Source organism: Podarcis bocagei (assembly GCF_964188305.1).
Source record: "Podarcis bocagei genome assembly, chromosome: 14".
NCBI classification, from domain to species: Eukaryota; Metazoa; Chordata; class Lepidosauria; order Squamata; family Lacertidae; genus Podarcis; species Podarcis bocagei.
The window spans coordinates 28,684,952-28,708,628 of NC_138139.1; the positions used below are offsets into that span (position 1 = coordinate 28,684,952).

General features: G+C 47.6%; 1 protein-coding gene across 4 annotated transcripts in view; it reads left to right on the forward strand.

Moving 5' to 3' along the window:
* GLCE (glucuronic acid epimerase) overlaps positions 1 to 11,290 on the forward strand; it is a 65,303-nt gene extending 54,013 nt beyond the window's left edge. For all 4 annotated transcript variants that reach the window (XM_081171158.1, XM_081171157.1, XM_081171160.1 and 1 more), the window contains 2 exons: positions 4,365 to 4,610; positions 5,564 to 11,290. In XM_081171158.1, coding sequence (XP_081027284.1) covers positions 4,365 to 4,610; positions 5,564 to 6,588 — 1,271 coding nt within the window. In that variant the 3' untranslated portion in view covers positions 6,589 to 11,290. The remainder of the gene's footprint in view (positions 1 to 4,364; positions 4,611 to 5,563) is intronic.
* The last annotated feature ends 12,387 nt before the right edge of the window (positions 11,291 to 23,677 follow it).

The following is a 23,677-nucleotide window of genomic DNA, read 5'->3' on the forward strand; positions in this document are numbered from 1 at the left end:
TTCTTGATGATTGACTCGGCTGGCTGGGGCTTTTGGGAGATACTCCACAGTTACTACATATCTGTGAGTACAGTGGTGCCCCGCGAGACGAACGCCTCGCGAGACGAAAAACTCGCAGGACGAAAGGTTTTTTCGTTTGCGAGTTGCTTCGCAAGACGAATTTCCCTATGGGCTTGCTTTGCAAAACGAAGCTTGCCCCGCAAGCTCCGGGGACAGAGGGGAAGGCGCGCGCGCGCCTTCCTCTCTCTCCCCGACCCCTTTTGAACCAAGGGGCGGCAACGGGGAGAAGCGATCTTCTCCCCTCCGCCCCTTGCTTCAAAAGAGGGGACAGAGGGGAAGGCGCGCGGCCATTCCCCTGTCCCCGGACGGTCTCCATAGGAACGCATTGATTGATTTTCAATGCATTCCTATGGGAAACCGTGCTTCGCAAGACGAAAAACTCGCAAGAAGAAAAAACTTGCGGAACGAATTAATTTCGTCTTGCGAGGCACCACTGTAGTAGAATCTGACTTTTCAGGACATGATTCAACTTGGCCACGGAATTCACATGATTCCGTTTGTGTGCTTTCGGGTTGCTTTTCTGAAAACCAGCAAACAAAACAGATAATATCTATCTTTTCTATTACCTACAAGCATTCCTAGACGATAAAGCCTATCTTGCATTTTAGTAAACTATTTTAAATCATTTTCCAAATCTGTTGCCTTTGGGGGGAATGTCCTTTTCAATGTAGCCTGTTATCTGTCCTGCTTATTATTATGAATCTCCTTTTGCTTACATGTCTCAAGGCAATTTGCAGACATATCTTGGGGACCTGGGAAGCTGCCTTATACTGAGCCCAGACCATTGGTGCATTTAGCTCAGTACGGCCTACACTGACTGGCAGCAGCTCTCCAGAGTTTAAGGGTTCTATTTCCGCCCCACTTGGAAATGCCATCAAGAACTGAACATGGGGTTTTCTTCAGGCAAAGCAGATGCTCCTATCGCTAAGCTAGGGTTCGTACCAGTATCATAAAATGATATTGGAAACAGGTTTAAAAACTACACAGAATGAACACCTGATCTTAAAAAGCTTGTTGAATCAAAAGGTTTTCGATTCCCGCCCCCCCCCCCTGGAAATTAGAGATAGGGTGTGCCTGTTATATCTCATTAAGTGTACAGTGGTACCTCAGGTTAAGTACTTAATTCGTTCCGGAGGTCCATTCTTAACCTGAAACTGTTCTTAACCTGAAGCACCACTTTAGCTAATGGGGCCTCCTGCTGCTGCTGCGCCGCCGGAGCACCATTTCTGTTCTCATCCTGAAGCAAAGTTCTTAACCCGAGGTACTATTTCTGGGTTAGCGGAGTCTGTAACCTGAAGCGTATGTAACCCGAGGTACCACTGTATAGCAAATAGATAGGATTTTACACTGGAAACCTCTTAGAAGCCAGCTTGGCAATTAAGTAGTATATAGTTTTTTTATTATCACTCTTAATGTATATAGCCATAAATAACTAAAGAGCAACCGTTTCTAAAAAAAATATATTCCTGGCCTGGTTGCCTGCAGGAGATTTCTTATTCACCCCAGGCGACTACTTGCAAGCCTAGTCTGGTGGGATCACTTCTTCAGCGGAGAGCCTCTCCTGTCAAGTAGATTGCAAGGCAGTGAAGGAGTTCATTTTAGGTTTCCTCCTGTCTCATTCCCACAATGTCATTGTGTTGTCTGGTGTCCTGTGACCTGGAGAATTTAATCATGTCATCTTTCTAAATTAACAGCTGCAAGCGAAGCTTTTATAGCAGGCGTAGGGCTGGTGCCTCTCTCCCGGATCCCGAGGCCTGCGCCTCTCGCAGAGACCCCTCTTCATTAATAAGCAAAGCATCTTTTAGCATTTGAGATATTACATAGCGCTCTTTAAATAGTTCCCCTGGCGCTTTTGCCCTTCAGGCAAACACATCCATCAAGTGACTATCACAGACACTTATCGGCATTATGAAGTGCGGATGATACGTGGAAATGCATTTTCTTTAATTTTGTTTCGGTAATCTTTCTGTCACGCTCGGTTTGAGGCATAACCACTCTCCGAGCTAGACACTGCTGTGTTAAGGGGAGAAGCCGTTGTTAGGCCTAAGCCTGCAAGAGGGTCCAGCTGGTGGAGCTGACAGTGGGTGACACTAGATCTGCCTCGAGGGGAAAGGCCTTCGTACCCCTGCGGTAGACCCACCTGCTCTGCATGCAGAAGGTCGCAGGTTCAGTCCCTGGCAGCATCTCCAGGTGGGGCTGGGGAGAGCCTCTCGCCTGAAATCCTGGAGTGCTGCTGCTGGTCAGTGTAGACAATACTAAGCTGGATGAACTAGTGGCGACAGAAAGGTAAATTACTTTTAGATCGGTTGTCAGAGTCAGGCTAAAAGTGCAAGCCCCACTGAGTGGAGTGGGAAAGACTCCTGAGTTGGCCTGTTTCAGGTTCCAGATTAATTGGCACTCACTTGCTATGTTATCAAGCAAGCTGGGCAGACTCTTCCCACCAGACTTTATCTTTATTTTATTATTTCTTGTATTTATATCCCACCTTTCCTCCAAGGAGCTCACGGTGCTGTACATAATTCTCTTCCTCCCCATTTTACCCTCACAGCAACCCTGTGAGGTGGGTTCGGCTGAGATTGAGTGCCTGGCCAAGGTCACCCAGTGAGCTTTATGGCTGTGTGGGGATCTGATCCCTGGTCTCCCAGGTCTTATCCCAGGACTCTACCCCAGTACACACTGGCTTTCAAGTAGACATTGGTTGTGGTTGGATTCAAGCCTATGCCTCCGAAGAGACTCTTGATATTAAACTAAGCATCTAGGTAGCCAGGTATGAAAAAGGGTGTGTTCATGACTCTCCTGACTTAGTGCAGCCTTCCCCAACCTTATACCCTCTGGAACTACAACTCTCATCAGCCCCAGCATGGATGCAGTCCCATCAGCCTCAGCATCATACAACTCTGTTTGCTGGGGCTGATGGGAGATGCTGTCCAGGGCATCTGAAAGGCATGCGATGCCAACAGTAAGTAGCTGGTTCCGTTGGCAAATGTGTCATGGCCCTAAAAATGTTGGCGGCCCCTGGAGTGTAAAGGGTTAATCTAGTGGTTTCCAAAGTGGGTGGTACCCTCCAGGAGCGGTGGTGGTGGTGGTGGTGGTGGTGGGATTCTCTAGGGGGCCGCTCAGAGGCAAGGGGGTGATGGTGTGTGTGTGTGCGTGCTGGAGGTGTAATTGTCAACAAAATATGAAAATCTGGTATCACCAGATCCAGTTCATCAGTTTTGTTGAATTAATTAAACTACAGTGGTGCCTCGCAAGACGAATGCCTCACAAGACAAAAAACTCGCTAGACGAAAGGGTTTTTTGTTTTTTGAGCTGCTTCGCAAGACGATTTTCCCTATGGGCTTGCTTTGCAAGACGGAAACGTCTTGCAAGTTTGTTTCCTTTTTCTTAACACCGTTAATACGGTTGCGACTTGACTTCGAGGAGCAACTCATAGAACGCGGTGTGGTAGCCTTTTTTGAGGTTTTTAAAGACTTTGGTGATTTTTGAAGCTTTTCCAAAACTTTCCCGACACCGTGCTTCGCAAGACAAAAAAAATCGCAAGACGACAAAACTCGTGGAACGAATTAATTTCGTCTTGCGAGGCACCACTGTAAATGGTTTTAATTGGATTTTGAATAAATGTGCAATTAATTGTGAGTTGTGCAGACCTCTATTCTGAGTAGTGCTTTTTATGGAGTAGGGTAGGGGGGCACAAGGAATGAGTTTATGGAACCAGGTGGCCTGAGAAAATTGGGAACCACTTTGATAGAGGGGAAATAAATGGAGGCAGGACTAAATTGCAGGATCAACAGAATCCCATATGTTGTTATTTGGTAGTCTTCAGTGGGGCCTATTCCCAGGAAAGTTCGTACGAAACTGCCCAATTCTTAGGTGCAGTTCTATATTCATTAGTGGATCGTGGAAACCACGGCTCTGAATTAAGCTTTTAGTAGGGTGAGGGGCACTGGGGATTAGAGCTGGGCGATATATTGGTAAATTGTCTGCAACCGGTATAGCGTTCAGATCGTGATATATTCCCAGCTCAGATTGCCTGCAGACAGCCAAAGGCACAGGCAGGCAGACGGAGGAAGAAGCAGCCGAGATACATTCCAGAACATTGTGATAGACCAGCATACCGTAGTATTTAGCTGCTGATATATCACAATGTTGAAAACCAGATATCGCTGGCCCTGCTGGGGATGAGCTTATGGAGCCAAGGGGGCGGTGGCCCGAAAAACATTGTGAGCTATGGGGTTAGTCTGACCCCACAGGGCTCTTCTGTTGTGCTCACATTCCTATGCTGTGTCTTCTGCCCCTTGTCACAGGCGTACCACTCTCGACGCAGTGGGGGCCGCAGGGCTACTTCTACCCCATCCAGATTGCCCAATATGGGCTCAGCCACTACAGCAAGAACCTGACCGAGAAGCCTCCTCACGTGGAGGTGTATGAGACGGCCGAGGAGAAGGACCAAAACAGCCACACTGCAGACTGGACGGTACCCAAAGGCAGCTCTGTCACGACGGTGCTGGACAAGTCCAGGTTCACAAACGTCAAGCAATTTGTTGTCCCAGGTGGGTCAGTTCAAAGGGAGACGGTAGGTCTGGCCGGATCCTGCAAGGCTTTTCTTACATTCCCATGACATAGGGTGTGGCTTTATATAAACACACACATTCACTTCTCCATGATTCCATTTCTTTTCATGCTGAAAGGTGTGTGCGGGGGGAAACATTCCCCCCACCCACCCAGAAAATTAATGATTATATGCAACATTTCTTCTCTTTCCCCCACACCCATAAAATTAATGATTATATGCAACATTTCTTCTCTTTCTCCCACCCACCCCCCAATTTGCTTTGTATGAAGACAGCCTCATTAATAGGGGCATAATGTATTTCCCCCAACTAATCAATAGCCATTAGAATTAATGAGTCCATTACTTTAAAAGGCAACGAAGTAATTTTAGTCAGCGCCTTAGGCTGGGGTCTCTAAGGCGAAAGCAGTAAAAGTCTCCCTTCCCTTTGTAGTCAGTGGAGCATCCAGGAAGGCTGGATCTCTAAGGTGTGCTCCTCTCCCACTTCATCAGCCGCGGAGTAATCCTTGGGCTTCTCAGAGGCCAGTGTGGGAGCAGGATTGGGGGTGGGTGGAGCTTTGATCCAGCCCAGCAACCAAGCTGGACTTGATGGGCCGCTGGCCTGATCCAGCAGGCTCTTCTTATGTTCTTATTCACCAGAAACATCTAACTGGCCGTTGTGGGGAACAGGACCTTGAACTGGACAGCTCTGGCTTGATCCAGAGTGCCCATACTTGCATTTGTAACTAATTAATAATGAACAGAATCAAAGTTGAAATGCTAATTTCATGCTATTGATTTGAATGTCCTTGGCAGTGCATGAGAACAGGCTTTGTGGCTGGCAAGCTGCTTTCTTGATGCCTATCTGTCAATACTCAGGGGGAAAAGAAAGATCCGTCCCATGTTGTAGTTTTGCTCCATAACCAACCCCTTACCCTTTTTATTCCCCGTCAGAAAACTCCGAGGGTGCCTCTCTGCAGCTGGGGAACACGAGGGACTTCATTATTTCCTTCGACCTCAAGCTCATCACCAACGGGAGCATCTCGGTGGTCCTGGAGACCACAGAGAAGAACCAGCTGTTCCACGTGCACTACGTCTCCAACACCCAGCTGATAGCTTTCAAGGATAGAGACATTTACTATGGCATCGGGCCCAGGACTAGCTGGAGCATGGTCACCCGAGACCTTGTGACCGACCTGAGGAAGGGGGTCGGCCTCTCCAACACAAAGGCCGTCAAGCAGACTAAGATCATGCCCAAGAGGGTGGTCCGCTTGGTGGTGAAAGGGCACGGCTTCATCGACAACATCACCATCTCTGCCACGGCCCACATGGCGGCCTTTTTCGCCGCTAGCGACTGGCTGGTGAAGAACCAGGATGAGAAGGGTGGTTGGCCGATCATGGTGACCCGGAAGCTGGGGGAAGGCTTCAAGTCCCTGGACCCCGGGTGGTACTCTGCCATGGCGCAGGGCCAGGCCATTTCCACCTTGGTTCGGGCCTACCTCTTGACGAAAGACCACACATTCCTCGGTGCGGCTCTGCGGGCCACGGCGCCTTACAAGCTCTCCTCAGAGCAGCGTGGCGTGAAGGCCGTCTTCATGAATAAGCACGACTGGTACGAGGAGTACCCCACGTCGCCTAGCTCCTTTGTCCTGAACGGGTTCATGTATTCCCTCATTGGGCTGTATGACTTGAAGGAGACGGCGGGAGAGAAGCTGGGGAAGGAGGCCAAGCTCCTGTACGAGCGGGGCATGGAGTCCCTCAAGGCCATGCTCCCTCTCTACGACACGGGCTCAGGGACCATCTATGACCTCCGCCATTTCATGCTTGGGACAGCCCCGAACTTGGCCCGGTGGGACTATCACACCACCCACATCAACCAGCTCCAGCTCCTCAGCACCATCGACGAGACGCCCCTGTTCAAAGAGTTCGTCAAGAGGTGGAAAAGCTACCTGCGAGGAGGCAGGGCGAAGCACAATTGAGCCCAGCTCACAACCAAAATGGAGTTTCCGCCCGTCTGCGGTGCTTGGCAGCCGCCATCTTTGAAGCAGAGTGAAGGTGGTGCCTAAACCCTCTGTGTGTGTGTGCGTGTGCGTGTGTGTGCGTACTTGTGTTTTGTTTTTTTGAACAGACTCTATTTTCAAAGAAGTGATCCTTAAAACTCATCTTTTTTAAATGATTGCATTCCAGCGGATGAATCCTTTATAGAGTGGGGAGGTAAAATTACAAAGCAGCCATCTGATCAAAGGACAAAGTTTAGCGAACTTGTTTACTTTTCCACAGCGGTCCATTATGGTACTTGTGCATAATAGAAAATGTTTTCTGGTGGGTGGCGGGAAATCACAAAAGCTATAATGGTTTTTATAGCCCAGGATTGGTCAGAAAAAGTAGAATATGGCCTCTCTCTTTCTTTCTTTTTCTTTTTTAAAATTGATGGGTGCAGAAATGGGATTTTCACTTGGGGGTGGAGCGGAAAATAGTGTGCCATGCCAGAAATCTCTCTTAACTCTTATCCCAGAAAGTGGGTGACGTCTTTATTTCATTCTACATATATTTCCCTTTGGTGGGAAATTTCAGAGCAGTTTGTGTTGAAATTCTGTACATTGCGAAATACTTCAAATGTCCAGTTTCTTTAAAGATGTACAAATGGGATTAAAAAAACAACAACACCACACTATTAGTGGTGAGGATTCACTGGGAATTTCTGTGAAAACTGCGTGGCTACTCGGGAGAGCTGGGGCAGGGGATGTCTGTGCCTAAGTACCACTCCCATTTCCTTGCACAGGGACCTCCCAGTGGGCAAGTTCGAATGTGTGTTTTTCTTACTCTGTTCCGTAAGCAACCGACCATCACAAGCAGGACCAGCTGTCAGCACAAAAACGTGGTCACCTTCTCTCAAACTGGTTCTGCCGCCACCTTTTCAAGCTGGGCCAAGCCCTTTCCTTGCTTCCAGATGAGCTGAGACCTCTTCCGGTGAGAGCGGGAGGCTCTTTCCCTCCTGATCATTTACAGCAGGTGTGGGGAACCTTTGACCCTCCGGGTGCTGCCGAACTACAACTCCCATCAGCCGCAGCAAGCATGGCCAGCGGCTCAGGGACAACGGAAGCTGTCGTTCAGCAACATCTGGATGGCCGAAGGTTCCCCACATCTGGTTTTTACAGGGTTTCCTTTCCATGTAAGCCATTCTGTCCCGGGGGGGGGGGTTCAGGCCCTGTCCTTTTGGTGTTTGGGGTGCCACCCCCTACCATCTCCAAGCACTGGTTGTGCTGGCTGGAAGTTGTCCCCCCAAACATCTGGAGGGCACCAAGCTGAAGAAAACTAGTCTAGGGTACTGTTGAAACCAGGTACAATTCATGTGGGTGAGGGGGCCGGAAATAATCTTTTTTAAGTGGCATTATGTTTGAACACTGTGGAAGCTTTTCTGCAGCAACTCGCTCTTGAAACTGCTACTGGTGGTTGGAGGGGAGGTTTGTTTTTTTAAAATGGTTTATTTTGTTTTGGGGAAGTGAAATGAGTATGTATTTATATTTGTCTTTCTGTAAGTCATTCCACTTCTGCCGGCACCATGGTCAACAGCACTTGTTTCGAAAAATTTATTTTTTTTCATTGGGATCACAGATATTCATTTGGCATTTTTTTCGCCATTGTGAAAACTGGCCAGGGGCACAGTCTTCTGGGAAGCTGCACTTGAGAGAGATGGGAATAGATGCCTTTTTTTCTCCATGGACCAGCCCTCTCTTTCCAATACTACTGTATCTTCCAGGCTTGTTCAGTGGAGCTTCCATTAAGGCTCAGGAAGAGCGCTAATGAGGTGGTGGCTCGATTCTGGCTTGGAAATCCCCTTCCCAGGCTTAGAAACTACGTCTCTCGCAAATGTCTTGTGCTGTGTGGTATACCCTGCCTTTGGCAAACCGCACTCCCCGTTTCCAGTTGCTGAGAAGTTGGTAGCTGGAGAAATCCAAGCAGGGGACCCTGCAGATTAGGGAGGTCTAATCCAGACCAGAGGTAGCCATTATTGGACTCCAGTTCCCATCAGCCCCAGCCAGCATGGCCCAATGGCCAGTGATGATGGGAGTCAGAGTCTCAACAACACTCAGAGGGCACCATGTTGGCTACCCTGAATCCAGAGGGGCCATGACCCTGCTGCGGCTTTTCATTTCAGTAGGCACATTTGCTGCTGGTAGATGCTTTGGCAGGCTGCCTGAACTTGCCCAGAATCCCGTGTCATTGGCAGCTTGCCCCTCTGTTCCTAATGCCGCGCTTAGATATTCAAATCCCACACTTGTGCATTTCAAGGAAACCAGGCGTTTCAGCTTGGCCATTTTTCTTTGCTCGCCTTGCAGTGTATACAGAAGCACGGAAGCCTGCACTATCGCTTTACTGGGGAAAGATGTGGGCCGTGGTACTCTCAGATGTTCTGGGCTATAACTCTCCCCCCCCCCAAAAAAAAAAATCTGCATGGCATCAGGTTGGTGAAGCTTGCTCTGAGGCACGCTGGTCTGTTGGTACATTAGAAGAACATTTGAATTCCTAGGTGCTGGCAACACAGTTGTACGAGCCAGGGCTCCTACATAGGTCGGCCTCCACTTCCACTGATCTTGGTAAGAAGCTGTTCTAGAGGGGTCCCCAGGTTCTTCCAGAGCAAAAGTTTGGGTACAGCTATTGCTGACTGCATGTGTTTCTGAAGGGGGGGGGACTGGAGTGTATGCAAACTACCAAGAGAAAAATAGGGGCATCTGAGGAATCAGGAGTTAAGTGGGGAGGGAGTAAATTCAAGTTCCAGAAGAGAGAAGCCTTAGAATTCCAGTTCTCTTTGAGAACGTTGGTTTCTGTGCTGATAGCCAGTATATTGAACTGCACTCCCCAAGCCAGTCGCCTCCAGATGTTTTGGACTACAGACAGCCTCAGCATCATATGACTGTGCTGGCATATTGTGCTGATGGGAGTTGTAGTCCCTAACCTCTGGAGAGCACCAAGTTGTGGAAGGGCTGGTCTGTGTTGCGATGATACCAAAGTGGTCGATTCCAGGGCCTCTTTCCTCTCTAGCAATTGCTTCTGGATGTGAGAGTGAGACCGTGGCCAACCAGATTTGGAGCAGCCAGCACAGACACTTTCGGGGTACTGTTTAGGTGGAGCGTTAGTGCCTTGACCATGCGGCCATAACTTCCTCTTGCAATAGGAAATGAGTATATTTGTGGCTGGTTGATGGTTCTGTGCTTATGACTCACTGTGGCACTCCCAGGGCTTCCAGATTTGTGTAGGCTTGTCATATTCGTTGGCCCGAGATTGGCAACCGGAGGAAGCTGGTATTTGGGAAATGAGTGCTGTTCTAGTTGGCACTCAAATTGGCAACCAGCTGCTCTCCACGTGACCCTTTCACTAGCTGCTCATGGTGGGTGTGATAGAGGTCAGGGAAGCAGAATCTCAGGTAGGCTGGGTTTAGTGGGAATTGGCTTCTGAGAAATAGGGATCTTGATTATTTTAGTACATTGTCTTTGGCTCAGTATGGACAAAGCAGGTTGTATCCAACTATGTCATACTCAAGAGTAAACCCGGTAAAATCCGTGAACTTAAGTGAATCATGCCTGCTGCTTTCAGTGGGTCTCCTCTTGTCGCTCAGTTGGATACAACCCAATCCTCCTGAGCATTTAAGGATGGCCAGGTGTACCTCTCCCCAACCCCTCAAAGTGCAGAGTGGTCCTCATTTCCTTTTTCAGAGCCACAAGCCGCTCGGCTTCTGAACATACAAAGATTTATTTCAAACCAGAGTTTGGAGCTGATCAGCAAACTCATTCAAGATTATGTGCTTGTTTTGGTGCCGATCCAACACATTGCGCCATGGTTAGCTCCCAAAAGGGAAAAGTGTGTGCGCATCGGGGTGGGAAGTTCACAAGAGAGCAGGGAAGGGGGATTACAAGAGCCCCAGCAGACTCCCAGTTTCCTTCCTTTGCAGGTGCCACATCTACATTGGGCCCCTGGGCAATTTTTTTCCTCCTTTGTATACATGGGGTGTGAGGGGTGGATGCCCAAGTTGCTGTGTCTGGAGGCCAACTATGAGCAATGAGGGAATTCCAAGGAGGCAAAACCGAAGTTTAGTATTGCAAGTTCTCTATTTTTTTATTTTAAAAAGGTAGGGGACAAGAGATGTCATGAATATGGAGGCTAATGTGTTGAAGTTCACAGAGCGAAGCCAATGCCTTTTGTTCCTGAGTAGACACGACCCTTTCCCCCCGTTTTGCACTATTGTGCGACACACAAGCACAACTGGTGTCGAGTTTTGCTTTACATCCTTTTGAGGCTTCCACTGAAAATTGCTGCTTTTCGTCCACCTTGCAATTGTATTTCTGACCCCCCCCCCCCCTTTTTCTTTTTCATTTCTTTCCTTCCCTTTTTACATGCGGGGTTTGAACCATGGGTTTAAATATGCAATAAATTGTTTACAGGATGCCCTTTGGAGGGCAACAAGTCCTTTGTAAAGCTGTACAGACTTTGTGGGTTAAGCACAATGTGCACAGGTTAGTTTTATATGGGGCAAGACATGATTTTTTGCAGTGGGAATGGTCCTATTATGTTTATATATACATATACATATATATATATATATATTAAAAAGTAAACCGATCAACTTTGTGCTTCATGTAAAGCTGCTTTATAAAATTGTAAAATAAAGAGTTTTTAATCTTACGCTGTCACTTGGTGTGCATTCGTTGTGTCAAGAGAGGTAAAAGCCCCAGACTGAATAGAGTCTTAATGGGAAAGCGGACTTCGGAACCAGATGCTCCAACCTTTTTAAAAGGTGGATCAGAGGATGCATTTAAAATCCCGTCATATTTTGCAGCATAAAATGGCTTTTGCTGGACTCAAGAGAATGTCTTGTGTAGACACAGAAACTGATTCTAACGCACTGGGTCTTGGTTCTTTGTAGCAGTCTGAGGTTGCAGGGATTCTAATATGTGTTGTTATGTCTGCAGCAGGGTCTCTTGTCTCCAGTGTCTCATGAAAGGGGAGCTTTTTAGCCCCTGAGAAGTCTTCTCGTCCTTGGTTGCCAATCACAGTCAAAGGAGGTAAGTCTGAGGATCAACTCCTAGGGTCACCCTGGAGAAAGCACATGGGAAGATCACTGAGCAGTTGTTGTGCATGGTCCAAAGCTAAGCCTTTAGGAACACTGAAAACAAGGTGCTTCCGAATCAAGAGAATGGCGTGCAAGCTCTATTATGTTCAGAGGAACTTCAGGGAAAACACATCAAGTCATTCCAAAGCAAGATATTTGAGCACGCCCCATCAGTTACCCATGTATGTGCAGAGGAAATCATTGATCTAACTGAAAGGCAACACAGGCAGATCTGCGTTGATCAATGCAGTGCAACCCTAATTATTGTTGTATAATTAAAAGATTATACAGTAATCTTAAAAGGTCATATAATCTCATAAAGGGGGCATGGCAGTGAGGGTGTGCGGCTGACTATTGTGAAGGAACCCTGAATTTCGGAACTCGCCACTAGGCTACTGGCCACGGGATCGTACTTGAGGTAGCACTGTGAAGAAGAAGAGGAGTTTGGATTTAATATCCCGCTTTATCACTACCCAAAGGAGTCTCAAAGCGGCTAACATTCTCCTTTCCCTTCCTCCCCCACAACAAACACTCTGTGAGGTGAGTGGGGCTGAGAGACTTCAGAGAAGTGTGACTAGCCCAAGGTCACCCAGCAGTTGCATGTGGAGGAGCGGAGACGCGAACCCGGTTCCCCAGATTACGAGACTACCGCTCTTAACCACTACACCACACTGTGGATTTGCTTGGATGCTGGACTATGACCAGAAACATGCATTTGGCCCTGAAACTCACTTAGTGACCTTAGGCCAGTCACTATCCTTATCTAGCTTAGCCTAGCTTAGCTAGGAGCAGCCAGAGTGGTGTCAGGCTACTTGGGACTACAATTCCCATCAGCCTCAGCCAGCACGGCCAATGGTCAGGGATCATGGGACTTGTAGCTTGCAACATCTGGCAGATCCAATAATGTTGGCTACCTCTGCACCACAGGGTGGTTTCGAAGATAAAATGGCAGAGAGCCATTGCGTGCTGGTTGCCCTGAACTCTTTGGAGGAAGGGTGCAGACAAAAATGTAAACCCTAAATATTTAGGAGTTCTTTGCTCTCTGCACAAGGGAGCTGTCAAAGTGAGCATTGTACTTTTGAGGGGCCGCCATTCCGCTTTGTCTGAAACCCGCCTCCACGGCGAGAACACAAATGTCTCTGCCTCTCTGGGTGACAATATTGATTTTCATCACTCTTGGCAATTTGTTAAGAAGGTCTGCATGGAAAATTGAAGGGAATTTAAATATGTTGTCTTGGTGATGAATCTGAATGTTTGCTGCTCAATTTGTGGTGAAAGGAGATACATTTGCCATCTGCTGGGAATGATTGATGGCTTCCATGACTAGCTTTGGTGCTGTCAGCATGTTAAGCAGCTTGCCTCTTTAATGAATTGCTGCCCCAACTGGAAAAATGGGAGGACTTCTTTTAACAGAGAGAGAGAGAGAGAGAGAGAGAGAGAAGAAGAAGAAGAAGAAGAAGAAGAAGAAGAAGAAGAAGAAGAAATAGTCCTCATTCTTAGGATTTGGGCACGGCTAGTTTTATGCACATGTTTTCAACACATCTGCCCAAGCTTTTCCATATTTCATTCAGATGTACCCTAAAAATGTTGTAACCACCCAGGTCTCCCACTAGGGTGGGAAATTTGCAATGTAGAGTGAAGTGCTGGCGAATCATGGAGTCAGAATTGTAGAGCTGGAAAGGGACCCTGAGGAAGTGGAGATTTGAGGTTGATAGGAGGGGATCACCTAACAGCTCAGCCTGGAGATCATGAAACACTTAATTTCAGACTTGTGGGTTTGAGCCCTACATTGGGCAAAAAGATTCATGCATCGTGGGGCATTGGACTAGATGACCCTCATGGTCCCTTCCAACTCTGCCATTCTAGGAATTCCCATCACTCTTGAGAAACTACCGGAGGGTTGGGATACATGAGCCTTAGGGTCTCTTCCAACTCAACAATTCTATGATTCTATAGTTCCCAGGGATTTTTTTTGGGGGGGGGGGTAGACCTGAGTGTTAAATCACCCTTCACTTTTGCACACCTGGCTTGCAATGTTGGTGGCAGAGGCCAGCAAAAGGAATACAGTGGTACCTCGGGTTAAGAACTTAATTCGTTCCAGAGGTCCATTCTTAACCTGAAACTGTTCTTAACCTGAAGCACCGCTTTAGCTAATGGGGCCTCCTGCTGCTTTTCTCATTCTGAAGCAAAGTTCTTAACCTGAGGTAATATTTCTGGGTTAGCAGAGTCTGTAACCTGAAGCGTATGTAACCCAAGGTACCACTGTATTGGAAGCTTCCCTTATACTGAATCAGAAATTCATTCCATATAGTTCAGTAGTTTCTACACTGGCTGGCAGCAGCTCTCCAGGGATTTGCACAGGAGCCTCTCCCAGCCCTACCTGGAGATGGGGATTGAACCTGGGCCTTTGCATTCAAGGCAGTGAGCTGTGGCCCTTCCCTAATGGGTCTACCTTGATGTCACTGTCGGAGGCAGTATGCTTTGGAATGCAAGCTGCTGGGAACCACAAGAGGGGAGAGATGTTGCACTGTGGGCATCTGGTTGGCTACTGTGGGGGAAGGGTGGTGGGCTAGATGCGTCCCTTTGGAACTCATCCAGCAGCCAGGCTCTCCAGTTCTTACCAGGGAGGACAGCAAGCCCCTCCAAGGAACAGCCGGATGATGTACGTTGGTTGCTCCTGGTCAGATCATCCTTTTGGCCAGTCTTCCCCAAACTGGTGTCTACCAGGTCTTGTTGGACTACAGCTCCCATCAGCTCTGCGTGGTGCCATGGCTGGTGGGAGCATGGCATGGCCTACTGAAGTCTGCCACACTGGCTACCCTTGCAATGCATTGCCCCTTTTTCTTTTTGCCAGCATTATATTATGCTGCCATCAGTGGCAGGACCCAGGGGCTGCAAGCGTTTAGCATCCTTGCCAAGCTTTCTTCACCTTTGATGCTTCCTGCTTTGGTCTCCTATCCCTGGCAGAGTTGTGCCGGTGACATGCCAGCGTAGAGTCGTTCTCCACCCCACCCCTCAAGAATGGCACCTCTTCAAGACTCGTTGGCACCAGACACGACTTTGCCAGCTGGGATCCTGCAGCTCCCCAGTTGGATGAAATGCAGCACAGGGTTTTTTTCTTTATTGGTTGCTCAAAATGTATATCTTGCCTGGACCGTGAATAGGATTAAAGAACCACCAGTGTTCTGTTTACTTCCAGCTCAGGGAGCTGAGCTGGTTTATTTATTTATTTAGCATCTTTTAGGTTTGCCACATCTTGAATGGAGGACACCAGTGGGTTTCTTTTTTTTGGGGGGGGGGAGAGAAGGGATTGACATAACTGGCGACTTTCCAGGCCGTTTGAAGTTTACAAAACCAGTTTGGGAAGCAACTCCTTCTCTCCCCTCACCCACCCCAACTCTCTCATCTGCCTTGGATTAAAACAGCTGTGCAGGCAGACTGAAGCCAAATGTATTAAATGCATCTTTCAATAATATTTTTAATGCGTCACCATCAATGTGTGCAAGCAAAAGAGATGGGTTTGGGTTGCATTTATGGAATTGTAGAGTTGGAAGGGACCCCAGGGGCCATCTAGTCCAACCCCCCGTCATACAGGAATCACAACTAAACAATCCCTGACAGATGGCCATCTAAGGCCTGTTGAAATTTATGATCCGAAATTGGTCGTGTTTAGCAACTTCAGTGGGTCTGTTCTGAATAGGACTGGCATTGAATAAGCACTCTTTGTTGTCATTTAGTTGTGTCCGACTCTTCGTGACCCCATGGACCAGAGCACGCCAGGCACTCCTGTCTTCCACTGCCTCCCACAGTTTGGTCAAACTCGTGCTGGTAGCTTCGAGAACACTGTCCAACCATCTCGTCCTCTGTCATCCCCTTCTCCTTGTGCTCTCCATCTTTCCCAACATCAGGGTCTTTTCCAGGGAGCTAGCAGACCTGGAAGCCACCCAAGGAAAACTGGAGCACAGGGATATCATTGCTGCTCAAACCTTCAAGTCAGGAATGGGTGTGGTCAGCACACTTAAAAAAAGAAAGTTGTGGTTATTGAGTTTTCAAAAAACAACATGCAAACAAGACAAAGAGTAACAAGACAACTTAGCTGGGATTCCTTCATTGCCGGGGGTTGGACTGGATGAGGCTTTGGGTCCCATTCCAATGATGTTATGACCAGATGCAGCATATTACTGCAGTTGGGATAAAACAAGCAGAAGCTGCAGCACACTCTTGCAGGCATCATAATAGAATAGATTCAGGGCAGGGGCATCGCTAAGGTTGCCTCGCCATGCAGAGGCGTGTTTCAGGGGCCATCCAGCCCCCAATTTATATACAGTGGTACCTCAGGTTACAGACACTTCAGGTTACACACTCCGCTAACCTGGAAATAATACCTCGGGTTAAGAACTTTGCCTCAGGATGAGAACAGAAATCGTGCCGCGGCAGCGGGAGGCCCCATTCGCTAAAGTACCTCAGGTTAAGAACAGTTTCAGGTTAAGAACGGACCTCCAGAACGAATTAAGTTCTTAACCCGAGGTACCACTGTATATATAATTCATGTAAATGGAGGCCATACCACACCAAAATGGTCTCATTTGGTAACCCCTCTTAGAACCCTGGGAGAAATGTTCAGACAAGGCAATGTCCCAAATTGTGGTCAGGACATCTTGAACTAGCCCATGCCAGAGCCCCCAGCCAATCTGGGTACGCAGTCAGCAGCAAAAATGGCCCCCGCAGGCCAGTCAACTTTGGCAAAAACCAAGAGGGAGAGTTGTTCTCAACCCCTCTGGCCCTGATGTAGAAACCAGCTCCTGTTTCAGTATTTGAGGCAAAGGAAAGGATCTGTTTTTAAAAGGCCCCTGATTTTTTTTTTGGGGGGGGGGAGCCTCAGAGGTTTTTGACTCCTATACTTGGCATGCCCAGTCTTTTTGGCTCAGTGCTTCCTGCCTCTGGCCCCCACAAACCCCAGCCAAAAAATAAAATCCAAGCTCCTGACTGGGTGGGGGCACAGTGCATTTGACAAATCTCCACCCTCCCATAGTTCTATCCTCCATCTTTGACACCTCCCCTCCCACCAAACCTGTCCTCAGCTTTCTATCTCTGGCAAACTCCGAGCGTGACAAAGAGTTTGTTGGCAAACAGCAATTGGGGGTATTTATAGGCCCTTGTTGGTTGCTTGTCTCACTCCCCCCCCCTTTTTAAGGAATGTTAAGAGCCAAACCAATCTGGGGGCTTCGCTGCCCACAAGGAGGAGGATTCATGCAACACGTTGGCGATTAATATACACAGAACAATAATTATACATACTTTATCAACCTTCCGAGAAAAATACAAACATTAAACAAAGCCACAAAGTCTTGCGAACCAGACATTATGAGATTATTTTAGGCTGGGTAGTTCGCAAGTCTTTGTGGCTTTGTTTAATGTTTTGTCTTTTTCTCGGAAGGTTGATAAAGTATGTATAATTATTGTTCTGTGTATATTAATCGCCAACGTGTTGCATGAGTCACACTACTTCTCTCAGCAGCACAGGTTGCATTTTTCCAACACGAGGAGGAAGATGGCTGTCTCATTTTCACCAAATTCAGGGGAACCTTCTTGCTGGAAGATTCCAGATGCAGAGAAAGGAAACTGCTTCTTTTACACAGCAGATAGTTGAACTGTGGAACTCCCTCCCACAGAAGGCAGTGATGACCACCAACCTGGGTGGCTTTAGAAGAGAAGCTGACAAATTCCTGGAGGAGAAGGCTAGCCCATGACGGCTGCGCTCGGTCTCCACAGTCGCGGATGACTCTGGGGTTGCGGCGCTCATCTCGCTTTATTGGCCAAGAGAGCCAGGCGTACAGCTTCCGGGTCATGTGGCCAGCATGACTAAGCTGCTTCTGGCAAGCCAGAGCAGTGCACGGAAACGCCGTTTACCTTCCCGCCGGAGCGGTACCTATTTATCTACTTGCACTTTAAGGTGCTTTCGAACTAGGTTGGCAGGAGCTAGGTTGGCAGGAGCAGGGACCGAGCAAAGGGAGCTCACCCCGTGACGGGGATTCGAACCGCTGACCTTTTGATCAGCACGTCCTAGGCTCTGTGGTTTAACCTACAGCGCCACCCATGTCCCTTGTGACCTCCACAGTGGGAGGCAGCAATGTTCCAAATCCCAGTTGCTGGAAACCACAGGAGGGGAGAGGGCTCTTGGGCTAGAATCCTGCTTGCGAGCTTCCCATGGGGGCATCTGGATGGCCACTGTGAGAACAGGATGCTGGGCTCAATGGGCCACTGGCCTGATCCAGCAGCGGGGCTCCTCTTCTTCTTTAATAATAATATTTTATTCTTTTTTTTCCATATAGGAAGTTAAATTTGCTACTCAACAATTATATTCCAATTCAACAAAACTAACGGCTTCCCGCTCACCCGATGTCAATGTTTATAACTCAGATCACATACAATTGCTTTTTAAGGTTCCATCTTATCTCATTTCACCCTCTCTAGCGTGCCTCTTAATACATTCTGCTATTTTCTTATACTTCAAACCCCTCTGCGATCTTCACATAAGGGAAATAACTTTCTTTCACCGCCTAGAAAGGGTTTCCAGTCTTCTTTAAAAGATTCGGAGTTTGTGTCTTTTATCAGTGCCGTCAATTTTTGCCATCGCTGCATATTCCGAGATCCTCCTTGCCGGGGATACTAGACAGCGAAATCCCAAAGGAAGCTTCAACAGTATTTATGTAGGGGACTACAGCAGCCAGGATTCTCTGTGCACAGAAATGGAAGGAAGAATGGTTGATGGAAATCTAGGAATATGCAGCAGGAGTCTTCTTACGTTGTCCTAAGGATGCAGGAGATTTTTTTAAAAAAATGTGAAATGTTTCTGCTTTTTCAAGAGGTGAGCTGGCCTGGACCTGCATAAACCTCCAGCTGTGGTTGGGATCGGCTTGTCACTCTTCCTGGGCGACTGGCCTGCTGTCGGTGAGCGAAGGCCACCTTTGGGCTCCCTGTTTGTCTCTATCCCAATCAAAGCGCCAGGCAGGCGTGCTAATCTTCCGCCTTTGCCTCTGCACCGCTGTTGCTGAGGGACCTTCTGCATCGCCCACCGGGCGCTTAAGCAAGAGATGAGCTGCTTAGAGCAAATTAAACATTAATGCTGTGTCTCTGACTCCCTTGTGCACCAAACCCCATTGATGTCGTGCAAAGTGCCAAGTAGATGCGTTCCACCCCCTCCTGGGGAATGCTCTGCATTAGCCACAGAGGGTTGGGAGAGGGGCTGGGGGGGGTGGGAAGGTGGCTTTTCCAGGGGACAAAGGGGATCATGGTCAAAGTTGAGCACACCCCAAAGGGTCCGGGGAAGGGGAAATCTACCAAGAAGTTCTTCCCCACAAGCTCCAAGGACACTAAGAGCTCCTGTTGCTCTAGAGGGGAAGGAGAAAGTTCATTCATTTCACATTTTAATGCAAGTCTAACTCATTTGCACATCCGGGAAAACAGGCACGGCAAGCCAAAAATGTAGGTATCCTTTGAAATTCATACTTCTCTGAATTTTGCAACACGGCTCTCCAAACAAAAAAGTGTGCGCCAACTGCATATATTAGGGGGAAATGTGCATAAATGCAAATGTGTATTATAATAGGGGGAAATGCTTGTGAAAAAAATATGTATCAAAAGCACTAGCTAAAATGCTGGGGGATTTTTGTGAGTGTGTGTGTGGGTCTGAAACGGATGCAAAAACATGGCAAGCAGAAGATTAGGAAAATGAGGAAACGAGAGAAACTGAAACCGACAGAGGTGACACGATAGAAGTGAATAAAATAATTAAACGGTATGGAGAAAATAGACAGTGGAAAGCTTTTCTTTCTTTCTTTCTCATAGTGCTAGAACTTGAGGGTGTTGAATGAAGCTGAATGTTGAGGGATTCAAGACAAAGCAAGAACAACTACTCCCAGCACAGTTAAACTGTGGAACTCACTCCCACAGGATGTCCACCAATTTGGCTTTCTTTTTTTTAATAAAAGTTTTTATTAGCAATTTCAACATAACAAAGTATAAAAACAGATCATATTCCTTATTTCCCCCCTTCCCCCCCAATCAAACCCACCTTCCCTCCCCCAGAGACTTCCCTCAGCTCCTCTCTCTGATTTCTCAGCACATATTACTCCCTGCATGTTACAAAATTATACATATCCCTACATTATCTATCTACCATGTTATCAACCAATAAATCTGTGTATGTTTATTCAAAACCTGCCAAGGATTTCAGTTCATTCTGTTGTCTTTTTAGATAATTTGTAAAAAGCTCCCATTCTTCCTTAAAGTCACAGTTGCCCTTGTCCCGCAGTTTGTATGTCAATTTAGCCAACTCTGCGTAGCTCATCAATTTTTCTTGCCACTGTTCTTCGGCTGGGATTTCCTCGTTCTTCCATCCTTGTGCTATCAAGACTCTTGCCGCTGTTGTAGCATACCACCAACTCGGCCTTCAAGGAGGATTAGACAAGTTCATGGAGGATCAAGTTATGAATGGCTACTTCTCTATGTCCGTAGGCTTCATGTTCCATTTTGTTCACTAGAATGTTTCTGCTTTTACTCATGGACACGAATTCAAAGTGGCTTGCAGTTCACACTACAGAGGAGCAGGGCCTTGCAGAGCCAAGCAGAGGCTCAGGCCAGGTAGATAATATGCCCCCCCCTTTTTTACCCTAGGGATAAGTGAAGTCTTATAAGTAAGTATATAAATAATTTTCACAAAAGTTATGCTGACAAATAATTTTATTTCAAGGCTTGAACCGTATATGCATATAAAGACAAAATGGAAAATCTAGATATACGATTGTGAATATGCTGACTGAGGCCCCCTTTGGAATCGGAGGCCCTGGCCAAGTGGCCCATATGCCCCCCCCCCCCGTCTGGGCCTGCAGAGGAGAAAAGCCCTCCAAACAACCAAAATCAGTTCTGTACTTTAACCACCAACAAAGGAAAGCGAATTGAGCGTAAAAACAGGGGAATCTGAAGCTCCACAATAAAGAGCTTTGGTTGAGCAGAAAGGGTCTCAGCAGCTGCCCTGAGGGGCTTCAAGGTTCCTTGCTTTGGTGGTGGTCCATGGGCTGGCAAAGGGCCATAGCCCAGTGACAGGAGCATCTGCCTTGCAAGCAGAAGGTTGCTGGTTCAATCCCAACGGCGTCTCCAACAGAGATGGATTTAGGGCATCTCTGCTGGTTCCCCTGCACAGGATGCAGAAGCCGAGGGGGAATGCCTTCCTACTTCTTCCCAAACAAAGCCTAGATAGTGCTTGCCCAGCTTTGGAAAGGAAGAGGGGGAACTCTAGGACCTTTCCAGAGGTTTTGGCATTAAGGAGCTTGGGCTGGGGACAGCATCTGATTTTGGACTTGCACAGGGCGCCATATTGCCACAGTCCTCTGCTGTCTCCAGGTCGGGTTGGGAAAGATTCCCTGAATTTAAAACCCCGGAGAGCTGTTGCCAGTCAGTATGGGTTGGGAGAGACTCCTGCCTGGAATCCTGGAGAGCTGCTGCTGCCAGTCAGTGTAGACAATACTGTGCTAGATGGACCAACAGATTCCCCTCCAGCGAGCGACTCGGGTGCCTGCTGAATATCAGGCCAGGACAAAACAAACCGCCTCTGCCGATCCCCCCACCCATGGTGGAATGACAAGAGGGAGAAGTGGGGAGGGGGAGAGGCTATTTCAGGGTCGCTCTGCATCCAAACTGCTGGCCTGTGCCTTTTTTGGAAGCTGAATCAAACTGCTGACTGGGCAGGAGCCGGCAGCCCTCGCCTCAGCAACCGGGCAGCCATGCAGCAGCAGCTCTCAGAGAGGAGAAGAGGGCCAGCAGGCCGGTCTGCAAAGCATCTGGGCATCTGGGACACGACAGGAAGGGGCTGCTCCGGAGGATGGGAGGTAAGGGGGCACAGGGGGCCTGGGGGTTGAAGCACCACCACAGGCCTCTCCCAGGACTCAGATGGAGGGATGGGGGAACCCCAGCCAGAGCCGGTGTCACCATGAGAGACAGTGTGGTGCAGTGGTTAGAGTGTCAGGATAGAACCTGGGAGAGACCAAGGTTTGAATCCCCACTCAGCCATGAAGCTCTTGGGCAGGCCAGCCACGGCCTCGCTCAGCCTAACCTACCTGGCAGGGCTGTTGTTGTGGGGATGAAATAATGAGGGAGAAAGAAACATGTATATCCCCTTGAGCTCCTTGGAGAATAAGGAGAGATATAAATGCAAGGAAAAAACAAATAACTAGCTGTCCAGGGCAGCTGTTTATCAGCTCCATCTGGTACGCAGGCTGAGACCCTACCTGCCTGCAGACTGTCTCGCCAGAGTGGTGCATGCTCTGGTTATCTCCCGCTTGGACTACTGCAATGCGCTCTATGTGGGGCTACCTTTGAAGGTGACCCGGAAACTACAACTAATCCAGAATGCGGCAGCTAGACTGGTGACTGGGAGCGGCCACCAAGACCATATAACACCGGTCTTGAAAGACCTACACTGGCTGCCAATACGTTTCCGAGCACAATTCAAAGTGTTGGTGCTGACCTTTAAAGCCCTAGACAGCCTTGGCTCAGTATACCTGAAGGAGCGTCTCCACCTCCATCGTTCTGCCTGGACACTGAGGTCCAGCGCCGAGGGCCTTCTGGCGGTTCCCTCACTGTGAGAAGCCAAGTTTCAGGGAACCAGGCAGAGGGCCTTCTCGGTAGTGGCGCCCGCCCTGTGGAACGCCCTCCCACCAGATATCAAAGAGAAAAATAACTACCAAACTTTTAGAAGACATCTATTTTTTTAAAAATCATATTTATTAGAGTTTCCAATAAAAACAGAAAAGAGATATAACAGAAAAGAAAAAATAGAAAAGATAGAAAAAAGAATTTAAATCCTTACTTTCATAACCTTCTTTCTAGGACTCCCTCCTCCCCCTCCCAACTATATTCCCCTTTCATTAATTTAGTTCCACAAGTTCTCATTCCCAATTTAAAACTTAATATATTTAACCCATTAACCAATTTAAATTTATACAATCTTACCATCCACCTTTAACAGAAAAAGAAAAAAGATTTTCCCCCCAAGATCTACCCCAATTTCCTTCCACGAATTCCCTCTTTTTTTAAAACATGTTAGATCAAAATACCCTGGTATACAAAAGTTATATAAAGAAATAGAAGATAAAAAATATAAGAAGATTCAAAAAGTTGGTTACATAGCCTTTGGATTCCAAAACTCCCCCTCCCTTCCCCGGTTTGAGTTCCCCATGTCCATCAGTCTATATGTTATCAGCCTGGAGGTCTCAAGTCCATAGCCAAATTTTTCCCATTCCACCTTGCCGGTTTTCTTTTAATTTGTTTATTTTAATGATGTTTAACTTCAAATATCCAGTCAAATAGAGGCCTTTAGTTTCCTTGGTCTTTGTTACTCCTCCCATTGTTCTTTCCGTGTCGTAGTTGGTCCTTTGTTCTTTTTATTCCTTACTTTCTCAGGTTTCTTGTCTTGTTCAGCTGCTAAAACGTTCTTATTCCGAGATCTGGTATCTCTACAGAGGTTTGTTATTCAGGAACAAAAACTTACGTCCAGTCCCTTCCTTTCTTCAATAGAGAATTCTATTGTCTCCTTTTAATGTAAACACCTCTGTAGACAAAATACTATTTCAGTTTTGCAGCTTTCCCAGAGAATAAGCCCTGTGCTCAGCCCAGAGTAATTTTCCACGTACGATCACTTGTAATGTCCCGAAACCCCTCTAGGGGGATTACAGTAACTTTGTATCCTCTAATCCAAAAGTCAAGTTGTTGTTTCTTTTTTCCCCGATGTTTTATATCCATATAATGTCAATTTGTAACAGAATTAGCCAGCAAAATACTTGTAACAAAGTCCTCTTTATATTCTCAAGCTTTGACAGCTACTTTGACAGCTGTCAAAGTCTCCGTCTCTCTTCGCCAGGCTCTGCAAATCGCCCCGGTTCCCAGGGGGGGGGGTTGCCTTT